Source organism: Odontesthes bonariensis, chromosome 1 (assembly GCF_027942865.1).
Source record: "Odontesthes bonariensis isolate fOdoBon6 chromosome 1, fOdoBon6.hap1, whole genome shotgun sequence".
NCBI lineage: Eukaryota > Metazoa > Chordata > Actinopteri > Atheriniformes > Atherinopsidae > Odontesthes > Odontesthes bonariensis.
Window position 1 is genome coordinate 10424227 of NC_134506.1, and position 24241 is coordinate 10448467.

The window sequence follows — 24241 nt, forward strand, 5'->3', positions numbered from 1 at the left end:
GCTGGGAGTGTAGGCTTAGGAACTGCACCTCTACACACTTCCATCGTTGCTTTGTTATTTTCTGTTTTATTTAGCTGAAAACGGTCACCAATGTAGGAGAATGGAAGAGATGGAGAAAGGGAAAGGAGTGAAAATATGCACCTTTCAGAGGGAAATTGAATCACTTTGCTCAATGCAAGATGTGCTAATAAACAAGCCGTTATGATTGTTAAAGTTAAGGAATTATACAGCAGCCCCGTTGCCAAGAAAAGTTAGGACATTGTGTAAATGCTAATTAAAACAATAAGTAATTATTCTAAATGGAACCCAGAAAACATGTTTCATGAAAAATATCAGCAGTAACACATAAATGTTGGGATGGCACCACAAAAGGCTGGAAAAGTGAGTGGTGCTAAAAGGGAACAGGTGCAGGAAGATGTTGAAACTAAATAGTTAACTGGCAACAGGTCGGATTAGTTGTAAAAAAGAGCACTTTAAGAGAGGTGGAGTCTCTCAGAAGATGGATAGAAGCTCAGGAATCTGCAAAAAAGGTGTGTCTACTAATTGTGAAGCAATTTCAAAACAATTTTCCTCAATGTAAAATTGTGAAGCATGAATATTCTGTCATCTGTGCAGTACATCATGTCATCAAATGATTCAGAGAATCTCTACGTGCCAGGGACACGACTGAAAATCAATACTGGATGGCTGTGGTCTTCAGGCCCTGAGATGAGACAGCACTAAAAGCAGGTATGATTCTGTCATGGAAATCACTGCAGTATCAAACATCATTGTGAACACCGCTCTCCGTACCATCAAAAAATGCAAGTTAAAGCTGTATCGGGCAAGGAAGAAGCCATATGTGAATATGATCCAACTCTCTTCCCTGATGCAAAGCTTATTTGAAATAGACTGAGGCAAAGTAGAAAACTGATTTCTGGTCAAATGAATTTAAATGTGAAATTTTCTGTACTACATGTTGCATTTATCAAAACATCAGGGTTCATAGTGGAAGAGTTCAGGGGCTGGACTGACCTACCCGCAGTTCAGTTCTCTAACCAACTGAAAACATTTGGCACATCATGAAAAGCAAAATCTGACAAAGAAGACCCAGGACTGTTGAGGTGCTAGAATCCCATAATTAGACTCCTCTGTTCCAAATGATCAGTGTAGTTGAAATAAAACACAGTTGATGACACACAGTAGTAAACATCCTCCTGTCAAAACCTATTTCTCTCTCAGTTTAAAATTTGATATGTTGTTGCGCATTCAAATGAATTGTCTTCATGTTTATGTTGCGGCAGAATTGCCATGTCCATCATCATTCTCCCTCTAACACATTAAGCCTAAAATTGCAAGTGTGTGAAGAACAGAAATGTAATTAGAGTGGGCCTGCTAGACGCATGAAGCAGAGGAGATGGTCCCGAACCGCATGTGCCATTACTGTGTTAGTGCCAGAGATCATGAAAGAGATTTACACACACCCGCAGCACACATACGGAGGAGAAAAAAATAAGTTTTATAGGGGGCAAATCAAAGAAGTGGTGTATTGGAAGGCAATCCCACATTTACACCTTGGTCTGTTGTCAAAATTCTGTTACTAGATATGATATGATGTGATAATATAGTATATATTAGAGAATACCCCTAGGGTCAGCGAGAGCACAGGCAGAAGATAACTCACAGGCAGACTACATGGCAAATGACACTGGAATGAACATGACTATGAGGTGGAGATGTGACTCAGTGAAGGATGGGGACACGGACCTATTCTCTAGGGCGAGAGCTGAGCAGAATAGTTCTCAGAACAAAGAGAGCAAAGCTGGAGAAGATGGGAAATAAAATTTACTCCTATGGTGTAGAACGTTTTGGTTAAGTCTAGACGGCAAAGAGAGATGGAGAAATTGGTTAAGGAAAGAAGAAATTTAAGAAAGCAGTGGAAAAGAGCTACAGAAGAAGAACGGGAGGGAATTATTGTTTAGCAGGAAGAATTGAGAAGCAAACTAGCAATACTCAGAAGGGCTGAATGTCTTAGGAAAAAGAGAAAGAAGAAAGAATAAGTAAGGACTGCGTTTTATAGGGACCCGATCAAGTTTGTTAAAGGGTTGTTTAACCAGGAAAAGCGAGGGCAGCTTAAAGCAACAAAGTCAGAGGTGGAAGAGTATCTAAGAAATGCATATTCAGATCTTCAGCAGTGTAGAGTAGTAGGCCTTCCACCTGACATGCCACCATAAGAAGAGAGATAGCTCATAAGATGGATGTTAGACCACCTAGGTAGAAAGAGGTTGAGGAGGTAGTCAGGCGTGCAAAGGCTTCGGCGGCCCCAGGGCCAAATGGAGTCCCCTACCGGGTTCATAAAAGTGCACCTGATATCATAAAGTTTTTGTGGAGGCAATTAAGAATAATTTGGGAGAAACAGTTTATTCCTAGAGCATGGCGTAGGGCAGGAGGCGTTCTTATTCCAAAGGAGAAAGAGTCCTCGGACCTGAGTCAGTTCCGGATGATCTCTCTCCTAAATCTAGAGGGGAAGATTTTCTTTAGTTTAGTTGCACAGAGATTAGCTAGTTATTTAGAAAAGAATAGCTTAATAGATACTACTGTGCAGAAGGCAGGAATACCAGGTTTCACGGGGTGTTTAGAGCACACAAGCATGATTTGGCATCAGATTCAGACAGCCAAGATTGAGAAAAAAGACTTGCATGTTATATTTCTGGATCTAGCAAATGCATTTGGTTCAGTGTCACATAGTCTTATATGGAAAGCGTTTGATTATTTTAGAGTGCCCGTAACTTAGTAATAGCATATTTTCAGGATATTAGACTGTGCCTAAGTACAGCAGGTTTCACAACAGGCTGGCAGAGGCTAGAAGTAGGCATTATGGCAGGGTGTACGATTTCTCCATTAGCATTTACAATGGCGATGGAGATAATTATTAGAGCTTCCAAGTGGGTTGTTGGTGGAGAGAGACGTCAGGATGGCATGCGCCTTACACCAATTAGAGCATACATGGATGATATGACGTTGGTGACTACAACAGTGCCATGTATGAAGAGAATACTTGAGAGACTTAACAAAAATCTAAAGTGGGCTGGTATGAAAATCCAACCTACTAAGTCTAGAAGTATCTCAATAAGTAGAGGGAAATTAAGTGATAGAAAGTTTATAATAGATTAAGAAAACATTCCAATAATTAGGGAAAAGGCAGTAAAGAGTTTAGGCAGGTGGTACCAGGCAGACATGAATGATGGAGAGCAGGCAGTGAAATTTCGGAAATATGTTGCTGAGGGACTGGATAGAATAGATAAATCAGAGCTTCCAGGAAAGTTGAAGCTGTGGTGTCTGCAGTTTGGATTGTTTCCTAGGTTGATGTGGCCACTGTCTGTGAATGAGATTCCATTATCTGTTGCAGAAAAAATGGAAAGATTAGTTAGTTTTTATATTAGGAAGTGGCTAGGTGTTCCTAGATTCTTAAGTACTGTGGCACTGTATGGGAAGGGCATACTCCAGCTCCCAGTATCTAGTCTAGTAGAGGAGTTTATATGTACTAAAGTTAGGAAAGAGCTCCTGTTAGCTGGGAGTAAAGATGTGGTAGTTAGTAAGGTGGTTCCAAACCCAACCAAGGGGAGGAAATAGAAACCAAGAATGGCAGCTCAGGAGGCAGAAGCAACTCTTAGACATGCAGAGATTGTGGGTAATGTGCAAATAGGCCGGGGAGGGTTGGAGCTTGGCCCAGGCAAACCAGCGTGGAGTAGAGCAGGTCCCAAGGAGAAGAGAAAGTTAGTTGTTGAGCAGGTTCGTAGACAGGAGGAAATGTTAAGGGGTACAAAGGCAGTGACTCAGGCTAAGCAGGGACGGTGGTTGAATTGGGAAGGTGTAGAGAAGAAAAAGCTTAGTTGGAAAGAACTGTGGAGTATGGATGAAAGGAGAATTAGATTTTTGATATGGGCAACATATGATGTATTGCCAACTCCCCAGAACCTAAAACTCTGGGTATATGTTCGTTATGTTCAGATACTGCAACTCTAAAGCCTGATTTATGGTCGGTGATGCAAGACGCAACGCAAGACGCAACGCAAGCCCTTGCGCGGTTGAAAGCCCCCCCTTGCGTGCTTGCGTGTGTCACCTCAATTTTCTAAACTTCACGCAAGACGCGAGCGAAAGCCACTATCTACATCACATCCGGCGGCGTGTTCATCTTCCGGTTTCATCCCCTAATAAAAGACCGCTGTTTTCAAACATAGACATGTTATAGACATATTATGTCTATGTTTTCAAACGCCAAGGTAGAAAGCGAAGAAGAAGAAGAAGAAGAAGAAGAAGAAGAAGAAGAAGAAGCATGAATCCACTCGAAGAGAGACTTGCCGAAGAGAGACTTGCCGAAGAGGTCCTGGCGGTGAATTTCCTTTCATCGTAGTAGGCTTGTCATTGAAAAAACCCGCTGCTCCACCTACTGTCCTGGCGGTGAATCGCCACGCAGCACACGCAACCGCCGACAAAGCAAAATGAAGCATAAACGTCTCGAGCCATTAACACAAGCGCAAGGGCAGTTAAAAGAGGTATAACTCAGCCTTTAGACATATTTTGTCAGGCTGTAAGGTTAGTCTGTCACAAGGCCGGTATATCTGGCGACATAACCAAGTATTAAGAAGCTTAGCTGCAGGTATTGAAGATAAACAAAGGCTTTAGGGGGGTCTAAGCTGAAGAGAGTGGCAATTCAGTTTGTTCAAGAGGGGGAGAAAGTTAATAAGACAATAAGGAGGCAAGGCGGCTTAGAGGATACTTGTGATTGGGAAATGCAGGTAGATTTGGGAGGAAAGCTTGTTGTTTCCCCAGGAAATAGTCTCTACAAATCTAAGGCCTGATATAGTCTTGTGGTCTAGGAGTAAAATGAGAGTCTATTTCATAGAGCTGACTGTTCCTTGGGAGGAACTACTGGTAGAAGCATCCATCCATTTTCTATACCCGCTTAATCCGTCAGTCGGGTCGCGGGGGGGCAGGAGCCTATCCCAGCAGTCATCGGGCGAGAGGTGGGGTACACCCTGGACAGGTTGCCAGTCCATCACAGGGCCACACAGAGACAAACCAGACAAACAACCTCACACACACACGCTCACACTCACTCCTAGGGACAATTCTTGTAAACGAAGAATCTTCCTCACACACCAGAGTAAGTCATGGAGTTCCCCAGGGTTCTGTGCTTGGACCGATTCTTTTTACTTTATACATGCTTCCATTAGGTAACATTATTAGACAGCATGGCATAAATTTCCATTGCTATGCTGATGATACTCAGCTGTACTTATCTATAAAACCAGATGAAACCAATAGGTTGGTCAGACTACAAGCATGTCTTAAAGACATAAAGACCTGGATGACTCAGAACTGTCTGCTGCTAAATTCAGACAAAACTGAAGTCGTTATCTTTGGACCTGAGCGTTTCAGGGAGAAATTGTCTAGCTATATAGTTACTCTAGATGGTATTTCCTTGGCTTCTAGTTCTACAGTGAGGAACCTTGGAGTTATTTTTGACCAGAACTTATCATTTGACTCGCATATAAAACAGGTTTCTAGGACTGCCTTCTTTCACCTTCGTAATATTGTTAAAATCAGGAACATCTTGTCTCAGAGTGATGCAGAAAAACTAATTCATGCATTTGTTACTTCAAGATTGGACTACTGTAATTCTTTATTATTGGGCTGTCCTACATATTCTCTGAAAAGCCTTCAGTTGATCCAAAATGCTGCAGCCAGAGTTTTGACGAGAACTAACAGCAGAGATCATATTTCTCCAGTTTTAGCTTCTCTTCATTGGCTCCCTGTTAAATTCAGAATAGAATTTAAGATTCTTCTCCTCACATATAAAGCTCTTAATGACCGAGCTCCATCATATCTTAAAGATCTCATTGTAAGATATTTTCCTAACAGAGCACTTCGTTCCCAAACTGCAGGTTTACTTGAGGTTCCCAGAGTTTCTAAAAGTAGAATGGGAGGCAGAGCCTTCAGTTATCAGGCCCCTCAATTGTGGAATAAGCTGCCAGTAAATGTCCGGGAAGCAGACACCCTTTCCACTTTTAAGACCAGGCTTAAAACTTTCCTTTTTGATAAAGCTTATAGTTAGGGATGGCTCAGGTGATCCTGAAACATCCCATAGTTAAGCTGCTATAGGCCTAGACTGCTGGGGGGCCTCATCTGACACACCTTTCCTCACTTTACTCTCTTTATGTATATGTGATATTATTGTGGTCATTAACTCGTGTTTCCCTGTTCCAACAGATATCCTTTGAATGGTGTTACAGTGCCGCTGTCGCGGTGGCCCCCTGCCCCCCTCCCCCCCCCTTTTTCTGTCTTCTCAAACCCCAGCTGGTCGAGGCGGATGGCCACCCTTCCTGAGTCTGGTTCTGCCAGAGGTTTCTTCCTGTTAAAAGGGAGTCGTTTCTCTCCACAGTCGCCTCAGGCACGCCGCTCAGGCCGGGAGATTGGACCGAAAAACAAAAAGTTTTCAGTGCAATCTGTTGGTTTTCTTAGCTAGGAAATTGTTTTTGAATTGGCTCTATATGAACGAATTGGATTATTTTATGAATTATGATTATTATTAATTAATTGAATTCCAATTGGCTTGAATTGGACTTACTATCTAAGTGCCTTGAGATGACATTTGTTGTATTTGGCGCTATATAAATAAAAATGAATTGAATTGAATTGAATTTAGAGACACCAATTAACCTAACATGAATGTTTTTGGACGGTGGGAAGAAGCCGGAGTACCTGGAGAGAACCCACGCATACACGGGGAGAACATGCAAACTCCACACAGAAAGGCCTCAGCTGGGAGTTTAACCTGGAACCCTCTCGCTGTGAGACGACGGTGCTAACCACCACACCACCGTGCAGCCCTGGCAGAAGCATATGAAAGGAAAAAGCTTAGGTATGTAGAGTTGGGGGCAGAAGCAGATCAGCGAGGATGGAAGGTTAGGATCTGTCCAGTGGAAGTAGGATGTAGAGGATTTGTTGCAAAGTCTGTTGTCTCATTGTTGAGGGAGCTGGGTGTAAGTGGACAGAGTGTGAGGAAAATGGTGAAGGAAGTGTCAGATGAGGCAGTAAAGTCCAGTCAGTGGATTTGGATTAGAAGAAGCAATAGTAGCTGGGGGCCCAGCAGGGGGAGCACTTAGGGTAAACAGACTCTTGGGAGAAGCAAGGAAGAAATCCAGGATGTATTTAACACATTGAATACCGGCGGTGTTTACGGAATTATGTCGTAGAATCCCAGCGTTCTAAACCATTTTTTGACGTTTTTTGTACAGTCACAGCATATTATGTGATAGGGCCACTGAAACATGTTATGGCTCGTTTGAAAGCTGAGACTTTAAACTCTTTGTGGGTCAAAACTGCGTGTCTCTAGGTGCCGCCATTAGCGAGCTATCCTTAGCTAAACCAAGGCGGGTATCCACCAAAATCAACAACAAACTGAGATATCGGGGCTTTTGTGAAACGTGCGCTCTTTCAGCCTGTCGCACTTTAGATACTTACATATCCGGGTCAGAGGATTTGCGTCGTGTCACATGTTGCAAAGCTAACCTGTTCATAAGACCGCCTCCTTAGACTTGTCGCGTGTCTTCTTCTCCTTCTTGTTCTTTGTTTATGTTACTTTACCGCCACCCTCTGGAAACCGACACGTGCGATTGGACAAAATGCGGAAATGCACAACAATCAATGCAGCGTTATCAAAATTGTTCTTGAGTTGACGCAAAGCCATTTGCGTAATGATCAAAATGTCCAGATGATGACACCAGTTTTTGACTGCCATCTATGTCAGTTCTGTTCATCACATAATTACAATTGCTGACGCTGTGACGCTTTGCGGTAAGACGTGTTGCATCACTTCCTGTTACCTTGCTTGTGCACTGTGGAATTTCTTGCTCCGCTTGGAGCACTGATAATCACTTTATTTCGATCTATAACTTACACAATTTTGCATAGTTAAACTCTATAGCTTACCGTTCTGTTCTAACACACTCCTACAGATCTTTAATCTTTATTCTCACTTTTTAACGGTGTGTCTGGTTCTCTAGCGTAGCATGGCTACCGGTTCTCTTCCTCCTCCTGCTTTCACCTGCTCCGTGTGTCAGATGTTTAGTTACTCCTCTGCCTCCTTTAGCGATAATGGTACATGTAACAAATGTAGTCTTTTTGTAGTTTTGGAGGCGAGGTTATCTGAATTGGAAGCTCGGCTCTGCACTGTTGAAAATCAACCGATAGCGAGCCAGGCCCCTTTTGCCAGTGTGGAGCCACCTAGCGTAGCTAGCTCCATTAGCCTCCCCCTAGCAGAACCTGAGCAGCCAGGATTACATCATGGCTGGGTGACTGTCAGGAAGAGGCATAGCTCTAAAGTCAAGCCTGTTGTTCACCGTCGACCTGTCCACGCTTCTAACAGATTTTCCCCACTCAGCGACACACCCGCTGAGGAAAAAACCCTGGTAATTGGCAGCTCTATAGTCAGAAACGTGGCATTAGAGGCACCAGCGGCCATAGTCAAATGCATTCCAGGGGCCAGAGCGGGCGACATAGAATCCTATTTAAAACTGCTGGCTAAGGATAAACGTAAATATGGTAAAATAGTTATTCACGTCGGCGTTAATGACACCCGGTTACGCCAATCGGAGGTCACTAAAATTAATGTTGCATCGGTGTGTGATTTTGCCAAAACAATGTCGGACTCCGTAGTTTTCTCTGGACCCCTGCCAAATCTGACCAGTGATGACATGTTTAGCCGCATGTCGTCCTACAATCGCTGGTTGTCTAGATGGTGTCCAGCAAACAACGTGGGCTACATAGATAATTGGCAATCTTTCTGGAGAAAACCTGGTCTGATGAGGAGAGACGGCATCCATCCCACTTTGGAAGGAGCAGCTCTCATTTCTAGAAATATGGATGAATTTATTTGCCACCCTAAAACATGACAACCCAGGGTTCAGACCAGGATGCAGAGTTGTAGTCTTACACACTTCTCTGCAGCTTCCCACCTGCTGCTACCCACCCAATCAATTAACACAAAAGGAGCAAATCCTCTTGTGCAAAAAGAAATTATTAAAACAAAAACTTTAACTAAACAAAAACATCAAACTGTTAAATGTGGTTTGCTGAATATCAGATCTCTCCTTTCGAAGTCTCTGTTAGTGAATGAGTTGATTTGTGATCATCATATTGATATATTTTGTCTTACAGAAACCTGGCTGCAGCAGGAGGATCATGTTAGCATTAATGAAGCAACTCCCTCTGACTGTTTAAATGTTCACATTCCTCGAACCACAGGCAGAGGAGGAGGAGTGGCAGCTATTTTCAGATCAGGGTTACTCATCAGTCCCAGACCCAAGATTAGTTTGAGCTCTTTTGAATATCTGATTCTCAGTTTTTCCCACCCAAAGTGGAAATCCCAGAAACCTCTTGTGTTTGTTGTTGTGTATCGTCCACCTGGCCCTTATTCTGAGTTTCTGTCTGAATTCTCAGAGTTTTTATCCCAGTTAGTGCTGAGTACAGATAAAGTCATTGTAGTGGGTGACTTTAATATTCATGTAGATGTTGAAAATGACAGCCTGAATATGAACTTTAATTCTATATTGGACTCTATTGGATTTTCTCAGAGTGTTCACAGACCGACTCACTGCCTTAATCACACCCTTGATCTTGTTCTGACTTATGGCATTGAGAGTGAACAGTTAACAGTGTTCCCTCATAACCCTGTCTTATCTGACCATTTTCTGATAACCTTTGAGTTTACATTACTTGACTATACAGTTTCTGAGAAGAAATTTACGTATAGAAGGTGTCTATCAGAGGATGCTGTAACCAGATTGAAAGAATTAATTCCATCATCCTTTTCTTCACTGCCATGTGCAGATATGACAGAGGACGACTACCTAGACTTTACTCCAGCAACACTTGACTCTCTTGTTGACAGCACTATAGTTTCAATGCGTACAGCACTGGACAATGTTGCCCCTCTGAAAAGGAAGGTAATCAGTCAGAAGAGGTTGGCTCCTTGGTATAATTCACAGCTGCGTGCTTTAAAGCAGACTGCAAGAAAGCTGGAGAGACAGTGGCGTTCCTCTAATTTAGAAGAGTCTCAGTTAGTCTGGAAAGATAGTTTAACAATGTATAAGAAAGCCCTTCGTAAAGCTAGAACTGCTTATTATTCATCATTGATAGAAGAGAATAAGAATAATCCCAGGTTTCTTTTCAGCACTGTAGCCAGTCTGACTAAGAGTCCGAGCTCTGCTGAGCCAGTTATTCCTTTAACTCTCAGCAGTGATGATTTCATGAGCTTCTTTATTAATAAAATTGTTTCTATCAGAGAGAAGATTGATGGAGTCCTTCCCACTATTATTAGTGATGTATCATCAAGTACAGCAGCTTTAGAAGTATCTTTAGAACCTGATTTGTATTTAGACGGCTTCTGCCCAGTTGATCTCTCTGATCTAACAACAGCAATAGTCTCTTCTAAACCATCAACTTGTGTTTTAGACCCAATCCCAACCAGACTGTTCAAGGAGGTTTTCCCATTAATTGACACTTCCATATTGGATTTGATCAATCTGTCTTTGTTGACAGGATATGTACCTCAGACTTTTAAGGTTGCTGTAATTAAACCTTTACTTAAAAAACCTACTCTTGATTCAGAAGTGTTGGCTCATTATAGACCTATATCCAATCTCCCTTTTATGTCTAAAGTTCTTGAAAAAATAGTTGCAGCTCAGCTTTGTGATCACTTACACAGAAATAATCTGTTTGAAGAGTTTCAGTCAGGATTCAGAGTGCATCATAGCACAGAAACTGCACTGCTGAAAGTTACCAATGATCTCCTCTTAGCCTCTGATAGCGGACTTGTGTCTGTGCTTGTCCTGTTGGATCTCAGTGCTGCATTTGATACGGTCGATCACAGTATCTTATTACACAGACTTGAACATGTTATTGGGATTAAAGGAACTGCATTAGGCTGGTTTAAGTCATATTTATCTGATAGATTTCAGTTTGTTCTTGTAAATGAAGAATCTTCCTCACACACCAGAGTAAGTCATGGAGTTCCCCAGGGTTCTGTGCTTGGACCGATTCTTTTTACTTTATACATGCTTCCATTAGGTAACATTATTAGACAGCATGGCATAAATTTCCATTGCTATGCTGATGATACTCAGCTGTACTTATCTATAAAACCAGATGAAACCAATAGGTTGGTCAGACTACAAGCATGTCTTAAAGACATAAAGACCTGGATGACTCAGAACTGTCTGCTTCTAAATTCAGACAAAACTGAAGTCGTTATCTTTGGACCTGAGCGTTTCAGGGAGAAATTGTCTAGCTATATAGTTACTCTAGATGGTATTTCCTTGGCTTCTAGTTCTACAGTGAGGAACCTTGGAGTTATTTTTGACCAGAACTTATCATTTGACTCGCATATAAAACAGGTTTCTAGGACTGCCTTCTTTCATCTTCGTAATATTGTTAAAATCAGGAACATCTTGTCTCAGAGTGATGCAGAAAAACTAATTCATGCATTTGTTACTTCAAGATTGGACTACTGTAATTCTTTATTATTGGGCTGTCCCACATATTCTCTGAAAAGCCTTCAGTTGATCCAAAATGCTGCAGCCAGAGTTTTGATGAGAACTAACAGGAGAGATCATATTTCTCCAGTTTTAGCTTCTCTTCATTGGCTCCCTGTTAAATTCAGAATAGAATTTAAGATTCTTCTCCTTACATATAAAGCTCTTAATGACCGAGCTCCATCATATCTTAAAGATCTCATTGTAAGATATTTTCCTAACAGAGCACTTCGTTCCCAAACTGCAGGTTTACTTGAGGTTCCCAGAGTTTCTAAAAGTAGAATGGGAGGCAGAGCCTTCAGTTATCAGGCCCCTCTCTTGTGGAATAAGCTGCCAGTAAATGTCCGGGAAGCAGACACCCTTTCCACTTTTAAGACCAGGCTTAAAACTTTCCTTTTTGATAAAGCTTATAGTTAGGGATGGCTCAGGTGATTCTGAAACATCCCGTTAAGCTGCTATAGGCCTAGACTGCTGGGGGGCCTCATCTGACACACCTTTCCTCACTTTACTCTCTTTATGTATATGTGATATTATTATGGTCATTAACTCGTGTTTCCCTGTTCCAACAGATATCCTTTGAATGGTGTTACAGTGCCGCCGTCGCGGTGGCCCCCTGCCCCCCCCCCTTTTCTGTCTTCTCAAACCCCAGCTGGTCGAGGCGGATGGCCACCCTTCCTGAGTCTGGTTCTGCCAGAGGTTTCTTCCTGTTAAAAGGGAGTTGTTTCTCTCCACAGTCGCCTCAGGCACGCCGCTCAGTTCGGGAGATTGGACCGAAAAACAAAAAGTTTTCAGTGCAATCTGTTGGTTTTCTTAGGTAGGAAATTGTTTTTGAATTGGCTCTATATGAACGAATTGGATTATTTTATGAATTATGATTATTATTAATTAATTGAATTCCAATTGGCTTGAATTGGACTTACTATCTAAGTGCCTTGAGATGACATTTGTTGTATTTGGCGCTATATAAATAAAAATGAATTGAATTGAATTGAATTGAAAAATCACACAGAATGTGCATTAGAATGTAAAGATTCAGAATCCATAAAAAAAACGTAAAAACGTATTTTTACCATTTGGGATCCAACGCATGGGCAGTAAAAACGTAGTTTTATGTGACTTGGGAGTCAATGTGTTAAGTGGAGGGTGTGGCCCGTGAGAGCCTTTTGAAACCAGGCGGCCATTTTTAGGTGACTTGGCCTGTATGGCCTTGTATTTGCTGGTATTTTTAGTGACTGTAGGACTGTTAAGGTGAGTTTCTCTGCTGAATCTGCTAGTGTGTCTTGTCATCCCTCCATCTCTGGCACCCTCTATACTTTCATTACCCCCCTACCCAAACCAGGGTTTGAATACTATTCCTACTTATCTTTACCTCTTCTATTTCTACCCCTTAACCGAACCAGGGTTTGTATCCCCACCCCGCTATGACTGGTGTGCAGTTGGTGAGAGGCTGGGGTAGCTTGTGGTTGTGGAACAAAAAAAAAAGAAAAAAGATGGTTGTTGTGGTGTGAGGAGCAGTGATGGCTGGCCTTAGCGGAGTGACTCTGGGACGTCAGTGATCACTGTGTGGCCTCCTGGAGGTGTTGTGGGCCCAACTAGACGAGAAACACTGATGAAAGGAGGTTCCCACCTGATGACCCCAATGACATGTTGGTCAGCACTGCTCACTGGTCTATATAGGGATTATAGGGATTATTCACTGAGTCTGGTCCATTTTCTTTTGTAGCACAAGTTTCTTGTGTTTACTTTGAATTTGAATATCTATATATCTATAAAACAAACAACAGCAAATGAAACAAAGTTTTTAAAGTTCAGAACATTTCAGGCAGTGTACGGGGAGCAAAGCAGCATCATATTCATGACTATGTTATATGCAGGTACAACCCCGGCAAAAACTATGGACTCACCACTCTTAGAGAATGTTCATTAGTTTGTTAGTGGAAAAGATATTAAACCTTTATTGATGAAGAAAATAATATTCTATGTTTAATTTACAATTCAAACAGGATTCCATCCCCAGACAAACAATATTACCTAATTAAATATAGACCATTCAGAGTTATCCAATGTATTACATCTCATTTATTCTTATCATTATCTTTGTTAATATGAAATATCTACTTCAAAGGGTTGTTGTATTTTCTTATCTTAGATTAGTTGGCATTATGAGAGGGAAATGCATCACAACCAAAAACCTGCATTGTTAATAATTGACAGAGAAGAGACACCAAAAACTACTGAAATGATAACCTACAGGTTCCACCGGTTGTTAAAACTGATCAGTAAATGTAGAGCTGCTCTTTCTGGAGGAGATACTTTATCTATATTATATTCTGTAGTATTGCTCTATTTCTGGTTTGAGGCTTTTTTGGCAGTGCAGGCCACAATGAAACGTTCAGTCAGTTTCTTCCCAAAAACAAAAGTGGCATAAATATTTTGGCTATTCAATGTCACGTTGTGGCATATTTATAGAGGCAAACAAGCACTAAAGAAAATAACAAACACGAAGGGGAGGAAGCACACATACACAAGGGAGGGACGACTGAGCAGAAAAACAGCAAGTTGTAAATGTGCTTGCACACACACACACACACACACACACACACACACACACACACACACACACAAATTTATACAAGCAAACAACTACAAGCTCTTTAATCACATTTTTTATTAACTCTATAAGCAATCAACAACAAGTCAAACATACATAATCTGAGGAACAAAATCATTTTCTTTATAAAATTTAAAAGAAGAAAAAGAAAGTGCAAAGATCAAAGTATAAAAGCTTAATGGTGGATTTATCTGGAGATGAAAAAACAAACATATTTACTGCAACTCATGATGTAGGGATTTGAAATTTCTGTTTGACATCTGACCAAATTCCTCCAAACAAATGTGCTTTAAATTACGGCTTAAACTGAATGCTAAAACAGCATGGAGTCAGTTTGGAGTCAACTATCACAAAACATTCATTTTACAATCTACACGAGCTTTCTAAGCATAGTCAAAGAACAAAAAGACAACTCACTGAGGTTCTATAACACAATGATCAGCTGAAGTGCTATTTCAAAAGACATCAAATAAAAAATCAGTTTCAAGAAAGACGCAGTACAAAACATTAAAAAGTAAAACAATTCAAATAAAAAGCTTATCCAAGGTACAAAAGGGTTTTTCAATAATAATATATGCTTCTCTTTATACACTGTATAATAGAAATCACAGCAAAGTAACCTACAATCATTGAGCTTCCCAATGTTTCTGTCTGGAAATAAAGCTCAACTCTATCCCCAAATTATTATTTAAATCTCAAATAAATTCCATCCCATCTTGAACTAGAACCAGTCTAGGTATTGTGCAGACACAGGCTCCGGGCCGGTGTTTTGACTTCCTGAGTCACTGTGGTGTTTTCTTTGCTACTGGCTCAGACACGCACATTTTTTTAAACCTGATTTGACTGCTGAATGGATGGAGTTTACCACACAAGGGGCGAGATGTATAAAACTCAGGTGTTTCGTGACTAAAACTGTGTATACACATCCCTTTTTCATGACATTTATAAAGCCATGTTTCCACACGGTTTTCTTTCATAAATCTCAGCCATGGTGTAATTGTATAAACATGCCTGAACCTGATTTCCACTCACATCTTCAGCCATGAAACCCCCCCCCCCCCCCCCCATCCATTTGCATATAAAAGCACTGTTTGCACCACTACTGAACAGACATAAAAGTACCAGGTATGAAAAAGCGCAATTTAATCAAATGTAAAATTGAAATGCTCATCGGTTATAGCACTCAATTAAGAGGATATTACAAAAACTAATTAGAAACAAAAACACAAAAAAGCTACTGTCATACTCAGGAGCAGGTTCTGTGAAATTGTTTTATTCTGCTTCCACCACATCCAACATGTGCTGAAGAGGTGCACACGTTCTTCCTTTGTAAAACCTGTTTATGTGCACAAAAAGGCAAACACGTGTTTCATGTGTGTGCTTATAGTTTATGCATCTGGCCCCTGACAAACATGCTTCCAGCAAAACGTGACTGAACATTATGTTTAGTTAATCTTCACCCAAATGCGTGAGAACTAGGAGTGACGTCTGCCACTATAACTGCGCAAAAAATGTTTGCAAAATGCACTTTTCTAACTCTTCACCTCACGTGATTTCTAATGAACACAACACATCTAAGGGAATGAACCATACAGAGAGATTTAAATCACAAAATTTGGCTTATACAAAAACAGTCCTTTAGAAGCTAAAACTAATATAATTTGTATAGTAAGAAATACTGACCGTCATCCCATCATCATTAGCTCAACACAAAAACTGAATAAGCCGCCAGTTGAAGCCGCACCGAGCAGGCGGTGGCTCAAACTGACTGGGGAGAAGTTTTTTAGAAACTTACTTGGTGTGCCTGTGCAAACCAATCCATATACAAAGACTGCTCCCACACATATTCACCACATGCTGAGCAAACAGGGAATCTACAGCAACTCAGACAGTGGTGGTGCATTCTTCTCCGGTCTGATTTTCCCAACAATATAGTCCGACGGTAGACTGCATTTTTCTACAAAAGCCTGACTGCTGCAGCTTTGATTTTGCTGCTGTACTCTGCACCACACCTTTATTCAGCCCAGTTAACTCTTCTCCTGGCACTGCAGCATGTGTTGCCTTGTAGATCCAGAGCTGGTGCTGCCCAGAACAGAGCCACTCGCCTGTTTCCGCATCCAGTCCAACATGCAGAACCTCAGCATCAGGAAGAAGCCTGGGGAACAAACCAGACCCAGGATTCATTCATTATGCATCTTTACCTTTTTAAATATCCTTTTATTCAGAATCCATTTCAACTTTCAGTTCTTAAATACTTAGATTAGCCATGATATTAAGAACAACTTTGAACTTTGAATCGTCAAAGCGTGAACAAAGAACGTCTGAGGGTGTCCCGGGGAGCCTGACATTGAGCTGGGATCTTTGTGGATTGAGCTTGCTTCCCACAGATGCCATCAGATTGGTACCTGGAGAGTTTGAAGCGGGGCAGCTTAACTCTTTCGGTGCCATTGACGTCTATAGACGTCAATTTAAAAAAAAAACGCTGACTGCCAAAGACGTCTATAGACGTTAATTGCGTTTTTTAACGGAGCGGGCTGGGGGACAATCTAGTGGAGTTCGTCACTAAATCTTAGGCTTGTAAACATTAAACAGAGAATATACTGGCAAAATTACCCGCTAGGTGGCAGCAGTGCCACTTTGCACAAAAAAAGAAGAAGCGTGTTTTCTCCTTTTTTGGGTCAAACAGCTGTTTTTGGTGAAACCAACCTGTGTTCTACTGTCTATCACTAAAGGACTGAAAATGGTAGAAACAAACTTTTTTTCCTGATGAAAGAAGAGAGTCTACTCTTTCGTTTGGTAATTTCGGTGTGTACATAGTCATAAGACACACTTTTCTGTGGGTCTTGGAAAATCAGTCAAAATACTGTAAAACACTTGGCAGTATGGGTCTCTCTGAAATTAAAATGGCTGGCAGCCAATGAGTTAAAAAGCTCACTGCCCTACTGCTGGAGGAAGCTGCGACTGTAGGGTGAGTCCTGTTGTCATATGGGAGATGTGACTGGTCAGCAAAGCTGTTTAGGTGGGTTGTAACTGGTCCATGTGAGTGGCAGGATGCAGATTTTGCCAGCAGAATAGCTGATCAATGTATAAATATGTGCGTACTTTGAATGTGGATGCAGTCTAAAATAAGACAAGAATAGTTAACATGGTTTTCGTAGTTTTAGGATACTAAAACTTGTTTCATGTTTTTTTTATTTAACCAAATGACCAGGGCTGTAGTGGTCAAATTAGAGGTGGGTAAACTATGAATTTTTTTATCAGACAGACCGTGACGTGACGCGACGCAACGCAACATGACGCGACACAGCACAAAGCAACGCAAGGTGTCGCGAATCTGTATGGCTGTCCTGGCCATATTCCATGACGTTATCAGTTAAAGTCATATTAAATCAATGACAGTCAACAAATGTGTTTGTAGTTTGTAGTTTATTAAATTTCAAATTTCAACAGTAAAGAAAAGTATGTGTAGAGTAAGCTCTATCTACAGTAGATATGGTGTGTGTGTGTGTGTGTGTGTGTGTGTGTGTGTGTGTGTTAGTATGCATGCTTTTTAAAGTAGTGCCCAGAGGGCCTCCTTGTCCTCTACGTCAGGTTCTGCCTTGCAGGGGCGTGTTCTGGGGTCCATGGCTCCCCTGTGCTTCACCAGCCAGGACTTCATTTCCAGGACACCAAATTTATTTTGGATTACAGTGAACCCTCGTTTTTCGCGGGGGTTACGTTCCAAAAAGAACCCGTGATAGGCGAAATCTGTGAAGTAGAAACCTTTTTTTTTTTTTACAATTATTATACAATGAAATACTGCATAATGCATTGAAACCAAAGAACAAAGCCTTTTTACAGGCCCAAGCATTTGTTTAACAAATAAAAGTACTGTATAAACGTTTTTTTGTTTGTTTGTTTGTTTTTTTTACAAATAACTACTGTAGCCTACTGTAAAATAATCATTTTCATCATCAATACGAACTGAAGGCTTCAAATTGCGGAGATCAGCACTGCCCCACCGCGACCCGAGTCATTGGATTAGAACGGGAGAAAATGAAAAATGATTTTGAAAAAAAATACAAAGTACAGTGGGACAAATAGTGACTCGCGTGTATTTCACTGCTCTTCTGACTGAGCCGCTGCATCCTGACTCCGCTCTGTAGCGTTTTTTTCTTCTAAAGCCCGCGGTGCAGGTGTGTTTTTTTCGAGAGAAGAGCATAGATCGGTAGTTGTTGTTGCTCTTTTTTCTTCTGGGTAAAAAGATTTATATATACCGACATGCCACCATCGATTATGTTTGAGAACTGTAATGAACGTGTACGTGTACATATTAAACCGCAACGTTATTGACACACAGGTAGAGAAGAAGCGGAGAGACTGTTTAGCCAATCAGAATGCAGAACACAATGCACGATGCAAATCCGTGAAGCAGCGAGACCGTGAAAGGTGAACCGCGTTATAGCGAGGGTTCACTGTATTCCAACGGCAGATCACAAGGCGCAGGGAACTTTGACGTGCGTAATTGCCATTAGGAGCTGCGTAAACGCTATTTAGAGGTGGGTAAACGCTATTTCCTAAATTCCAGAGGTGCGTAAACGGCGTTTACGTGCGTTTACCCTCCACTACAGCCCTGCAAATGACGCTTTAGAGAATAATCTATTCCATTTGTGTTAGCTGTCAGGATGTGATAGGACAATGGTTTATAGCATTAATGCTAGAAATTTACAAGGAAATCCTTTTGAGAAAAAAGTGTTTCAGCAGAATTTCCGTTTTCTTCGGCTTCTAGAAAAGGCAGCAAGCCACCTTTAATGTGATAAAAGAGGAAAATGTGAGATGCTGTCTGTGAGCATCTAATAGTCTAATAGTAATAATCTAATAATCTAGTAATAACTAATAATAATAATCTAATAATAATCTAATTGTCTATACAGTGTTTACACACCTTCAAATAAACTAGGCTGTGCAGTGTTGCCAGAGGGTCGCGGCTAAGCTACATAGCCATTGGCTGTAATTCAAATAGAGGAAGTTTTATTCCTAACAAGAAACCAAAAGTCTTGTCGAATAGTCTTTTTGGTTTTGGAAGGTTCCAAAATGAGTGGAAAGGACCTGAAAGAATCTAATCAGCAGTCATTAAAGGAGCCTTTAGTATTCTCTTAAAACTGGGAAAAGGAGCTTCAGTGCTTCTTTATTATCTCCTTTAGCGTACAACTGATATATGATAAGGGTGTATTAGACACAGTATCTAGAGCACTTTTTGTAGAAAATTAACTGAACACGTCATTTCAGTGCTGCAGACCCACGTCAAAACCTGGAGTAAGTGTGTTTGAATTCTTGTTGCAGCACGGTCGTCTTCTCACAAGTCCTTAAGAAGTCCTCCAAACATCTTTCCTTAACCTCACAGCATTTAGACTATCATCAAAGACTTTTATTATTCAAAGACAACAGGAAGGGAGTCACTTCATCTTAATCTTTGCTATATCAGATGAAGTTGTTTAATTTCCTATGTTGCGTATCAAGTTCTCTTTGAACGGGGCAAAAAACCCTTAAGTGAGCATATACAGATAGGAAACCTTCAGCAAAGGTTCGAATAAGTTAAATAAGATAACATACACACATAAGTGTTTCTGTGCTGTTATAAAACCATCCATCCATCCATCCATCATCTTCCGCTGGTCCGGGGATCGGGTCGCGGGGGCAGCAGCTTGAGCAAAGAGACCCAGACGTCCCTGTCCCCGGCCACTTCCTCCAGCTCTTCTGGGGGGACCCCGAGGCGTTCCCAGGCCAGCCGAGAGACATAGTCTCTCCAACGTGTCCTGGGTCTTCCCCGGGGCCTCCTCCCAGTGGGACGGGCCCGGAACACCTCACCGGGGAGGCGTCCAGGAGGCATTCTCACTAGATGCCCGAGCCACCTCATCTGACTCCTCTCGATGCGGAGGAGCAGCGGTTCTACTCCGAGCCTCTCCCGGATGACCGAGCTTCTCACCCTATCTCTAAGGGAGAGCCCAGACACCCTGCGGAGGAAACTCATTTCGGCCGCTTGTATTCGCGATCTCGTTCTTTCGGTCACTACCCACAGCTCGTGACCATAGGTGAGGGTAGGAACATAGATTGACCGGTAAATCGAGAGCTTCGCCTTCTGGCTCAGCTCCTTCTTCACCACGACGGGCCGGTGCAGAGCCCGCATCACTGCAGACGCCGCACCGATCCGTCTGTCAATCTCCTGCTCCATTCGTCCCTCACTCGTGAACAAGACCCCGAGATACTTGAACTCCTCCACTTGGGGAAGGATCTCATTCCCGACCCGGAGAGGGCATTCCACCCTTTTCCGGCCGAAGACCATGGTCTCGGATTTGGAGGTGCTGATTCTCATCCCAGCCGCTTCACATTCGGCTGCGAACCGCTCCAGTGAGAGCTGCAGGTCACGGCCTGAGGACGCCAACAGAACCACATCGTCTGCAAAGAGCAGAGACCCGATTCTGAGGTCGCCAAACCGGACCCCCTCAACGCCCTGGCTGCGCCTAGAAATTCTGTCCATAAAAATTATGAACAGAATCGGTGACAAAGGGCAGCCCTGACGGAGTCCAACCCTCACAGGAAACATGTCCGACTTACTGCCGGCAATGCGGACCAAACTCTGACACCGGTCATACAGGGACCGAACAGCCTGTATCAAAGAGTCCGGCACTCCATACTCCCGGAGCACCCCCCACAAGAGTCCCCGAGGGACACGGTCGAACGCCTTCTCCAAGTCCACAAAACACATGTAGACCGGTTGGGCGAACTCCCATGCACCCTCCAGGACCCTGCGGAGGGTATAGAGCTGGTCCACTGTTCCACGGCCAGGACGAAAACCACACTGCACCTCCTGAATCCGAGATTCGACTATCCGTCGGATCCTCCTCTCCAGTACCCCTGAATAGACCTTACCAGGGAGGCTGAGGAGTGTGATCCCCCTATAGTTGGAACACACCCTCCGGTCCCCCTTTTTAAAGAGGGGGACCACCACCCCAATCTGCCAGTCCAGAGGCACTGCCCCCGATGTCCACGCGATGCTGCAGAGGCGTGTCAACCAAGACAGCCCCACAACATCCAGAGCCTTGAGGAACTCAGGACGGACCTCATCCACCCCCGGGGCCTTGCCACCGAGGAGTTTTTTGACCACCTCGGCGACCTCAGCCCCAGAGATGGGAGGTCCCACGTCCGAGCTCCCCAACTCTGCTTCCTCATCGGAAGGCCTAAAACCTCTTTAAAAAAAGGGGGAAAGAAATCTGAAATATTTCACACAAGTTGATACATATTTTAAACCTAAAGTGGAGTCTGGAGCAACTGCACACCACAAACACAGACACAAACCTTGAAAGGAGTTTAGGATGCAGAAGAGGAAGTGGATGAAGTCTGACAGTGGTTCGAAGTTTATTAAGGCCAGACCCCAAGTTGTGCCAAAGAGGCAGCTGAGGCCCCAGATGCTGAGAAAAGCCACTTGGTTATTCTTCCATTCATCCCAGGTGCGGCTCTTCCGGAAGACGAGGAAAAGCATCACTATCCCTGACAACACCAAGATGGTCAGGACTGTCATAGTAGTGAAATAGTGAGCTAGTAAGGCCTTACTGGTTCCCTTCATCCAGCACCTGCAGAAAACAAATACAATCAGTCTACCATTATTTCAAGATCTGTGTACTTTTACTTATTCACTCCCCAAGTATTGCTGCATGTTTCTTCATGGCAAGAGTCATAGAACAAAAAGCTTACATCAGATAAGGGCTGGAGATGTCATCGCTTGGCACCACTTCTCTCAGCCCATAAATATCACCCACTGCTGTCAGGATGACAACAGGAACAACGGGGAGAACTGGAAGAGAATATTAGTACTGTACATCACTGTCATAAACCATGAGATCCATTTTCAGAAATATGACTTCACATACTCACCGAAGCCAACCAGGATCCAGACATAGGACTTTGGGGAGGGCCTTGGGTGGACCTTGTAGAGCAACCAGAAGTTGTAGAACACTTCTATGCCCATCCAGGTGAAGGAGCTGAGCAGCACATAGTGGAGGAATCCCCCCACCCATGTGCAAACACGCCCCCCTCCCACGTTGGCGAGGACCCCAGTAAAGAAAAAGAGCAGACTGAGTAAGGCCAGGGACACAGCTAAGCCCAGGCGGCTGGGGATGGACTGCTCCTTTGATCGTTTCCTGAGAGGAACGTGGAGAGGAAATTAGGTTAGTTGTAATAAAATAATAATAACAATAAAACGTTGTTATTCATATAGCGTATAAACTCTTTAAAACATGGTATTACCTTTTCCTGCAGAGTAAAACAATGAGTGCAATGCAGCTGATGAAGGATATAGCGCAGCCCACAGATGTAATGGCAGAAAGTGCCAGCAGATGGCGCACTGGTCGAGGCTTCATTTCCTGCCAGTGGATAAAGTGCAATGAGCAGCGCAACAGGGCCAGTCTGTATTCTCAGTACTATGCATTTCATGCGTTTCCTCCGTTCGACGATTGTATTACTTTTAAGTTCTCTCTGTAGTTTGTTTGTCATATAAAACATAGCTGTTTATCTGCTGTTTGTCTTACCACCAGCACAGTGAAGTAAGTCAGATGGTTGCACATGCACTCTGTGTGTTCTGCTCCTCTCACTATTGTCTCACATCCATCCACCAACCAATTCACCAGCAATGGATCTGCACAAAGAAAATACAGAGTTCAGCTTATTCCTGTGTGTTACAGTAAATAAAGTACAGATATACAGTGTGGTGTATAAAAAGAGGTTCTGATATTTATTTTAAAGGCTTCAAACCTTTCCGAGTGTCCCATGAAACGCATTTCCTTGAATGCTTTTTCTGAAATAAAGAGGAAGATGCAACACAGATTTATTGATGTCAGCTAAGCTTTGGATGTTCAGATATGCTTGTGACTGAAAGTGCTGCAACTGCAAACTGTGTCCTCAATGCAAAAAAAAGGTGGCTTGCTGACTGTGACCACATCGCCAAAGACGGCTTGTATCCAGACATTAAAAGGTGGTTCGATGTGCTGCCGTGTGCAAAACAGAGAAGAAGCAACAGACTGAGCCGAGTGAAGAGCACATTCTGTGTCTGGTTAGAAAAGAAACCTACAGGTGGTTTCTGCGTGTTGTCTGAGTCGCTGAACAACACAAGCGGACGTCATGGAAATAAAAAGGAACATCCCTTGTTTTTCGAACAGCATCTGCTGCAAAACCAAATGTGAGGGGCTGAGTTTGTTGAGCTCTATGGTGCACACAGTACAGTAAATGGCGTTATGGACATCAGTGTTTCACATCTTACTATATGAGTCAAAACCAGTGTGTTTCACTGAGCATGAAGTAGGCCGTCAAATTTTTTTTGTACAAACTAAAGACCCATAATAGGCAACAAAGTAGACAAACTTACAGGTATGACATCGTGGTTAAAGCCAATCCTTATTGGCTCAGACAGATCTGCAATGATCTCATTCTCCACTGAAATATCCACCACATCATTAAGAAGCTTGACCTCGTTGTACCCCTCCTATAACACACAAATACATACACACTTCGTTACCTTCCCCTCTTGAAATACACCCTTTATATTTGCACATGGGAGAACAAAAGTGTCTGAGACTTAAAGTGATGGTTCGGAGTAGATTCACCCTAGGGTCATTTGAACCGTGATATCCAGCCAAGTAGCCCACCCAAAGTTTTTTCGATATTGGCCGAACATCAGCTGAGTTACTGAGTTATCCCGAATAGCTTAGTACAAGCGCTGACGGACCCTGGCAGTATCTCCAAAATTACCACACTAAAATCACATGCCATGACACCAAACTTCTACAGTAGTACAAATATGGTCTGTACTCACCAAACGATGCATTTGGAAGTTTGTACATAGTCCAGGAGTTTATTATTATCAACACAAGCCTGATAGCTTCTCTGCTGCTAAAGCTGCGTCGACGTCACTTCCTTGATCTGGGAGCTTCAAAGTAAGATGAGGGTTGATCTGCTACTGTAGACAACAAAGCAAGGCTGCTCAATTTCTCCATTGATAAAATAAATTCACAACTCTACAACA

At 42.5% G+C, this 24241-nt stretch overlaps 1 protein-coding gene across 1 annotated transcript in view; it reads right to left on the reverse strand.

The window, feature by feature from the left end:
* Nucleotides 1–14229: 14229 nt before the first annotated feature.
* The window catches only part of LOC142384336 (adhesion G-protein coupled receptor G1-like), a 35500-nt gene continuing 25488 nt past the window's right edge, over nt 14230–24241 (reverse strand). The window contains exons 8-15 of the mRNA XM_075470550.1: nt 23585–23701; nt 22975–23017; nt 22752–22858; nt 22471–22586; nt 22099–22364; nt 21919–22018; nt 21523–21797; nt 14230–16342 (exon numbers count right to left, since the gene is read on the reverse strand). Coding sequence (XP_075326665.1) covers nt 16215–16342; nt 21523–21797; nt 21919–22018; nt 22099–22364; nt 22471–22586; nt 22752–22858; nt 22975–23017; nt 23585–23701 — 1152 coding nt within the window. The 3' untranslated portion in view covers nt 14230–16214. The remainder of the gene's footprint in view (nt 16343–21522; nt 21798–21918; nt 22019–22098; nt 22365–22470; nt 22587–22751; nt 22859–22974; nt 23018–23584; nt 23702–24241) is intronic.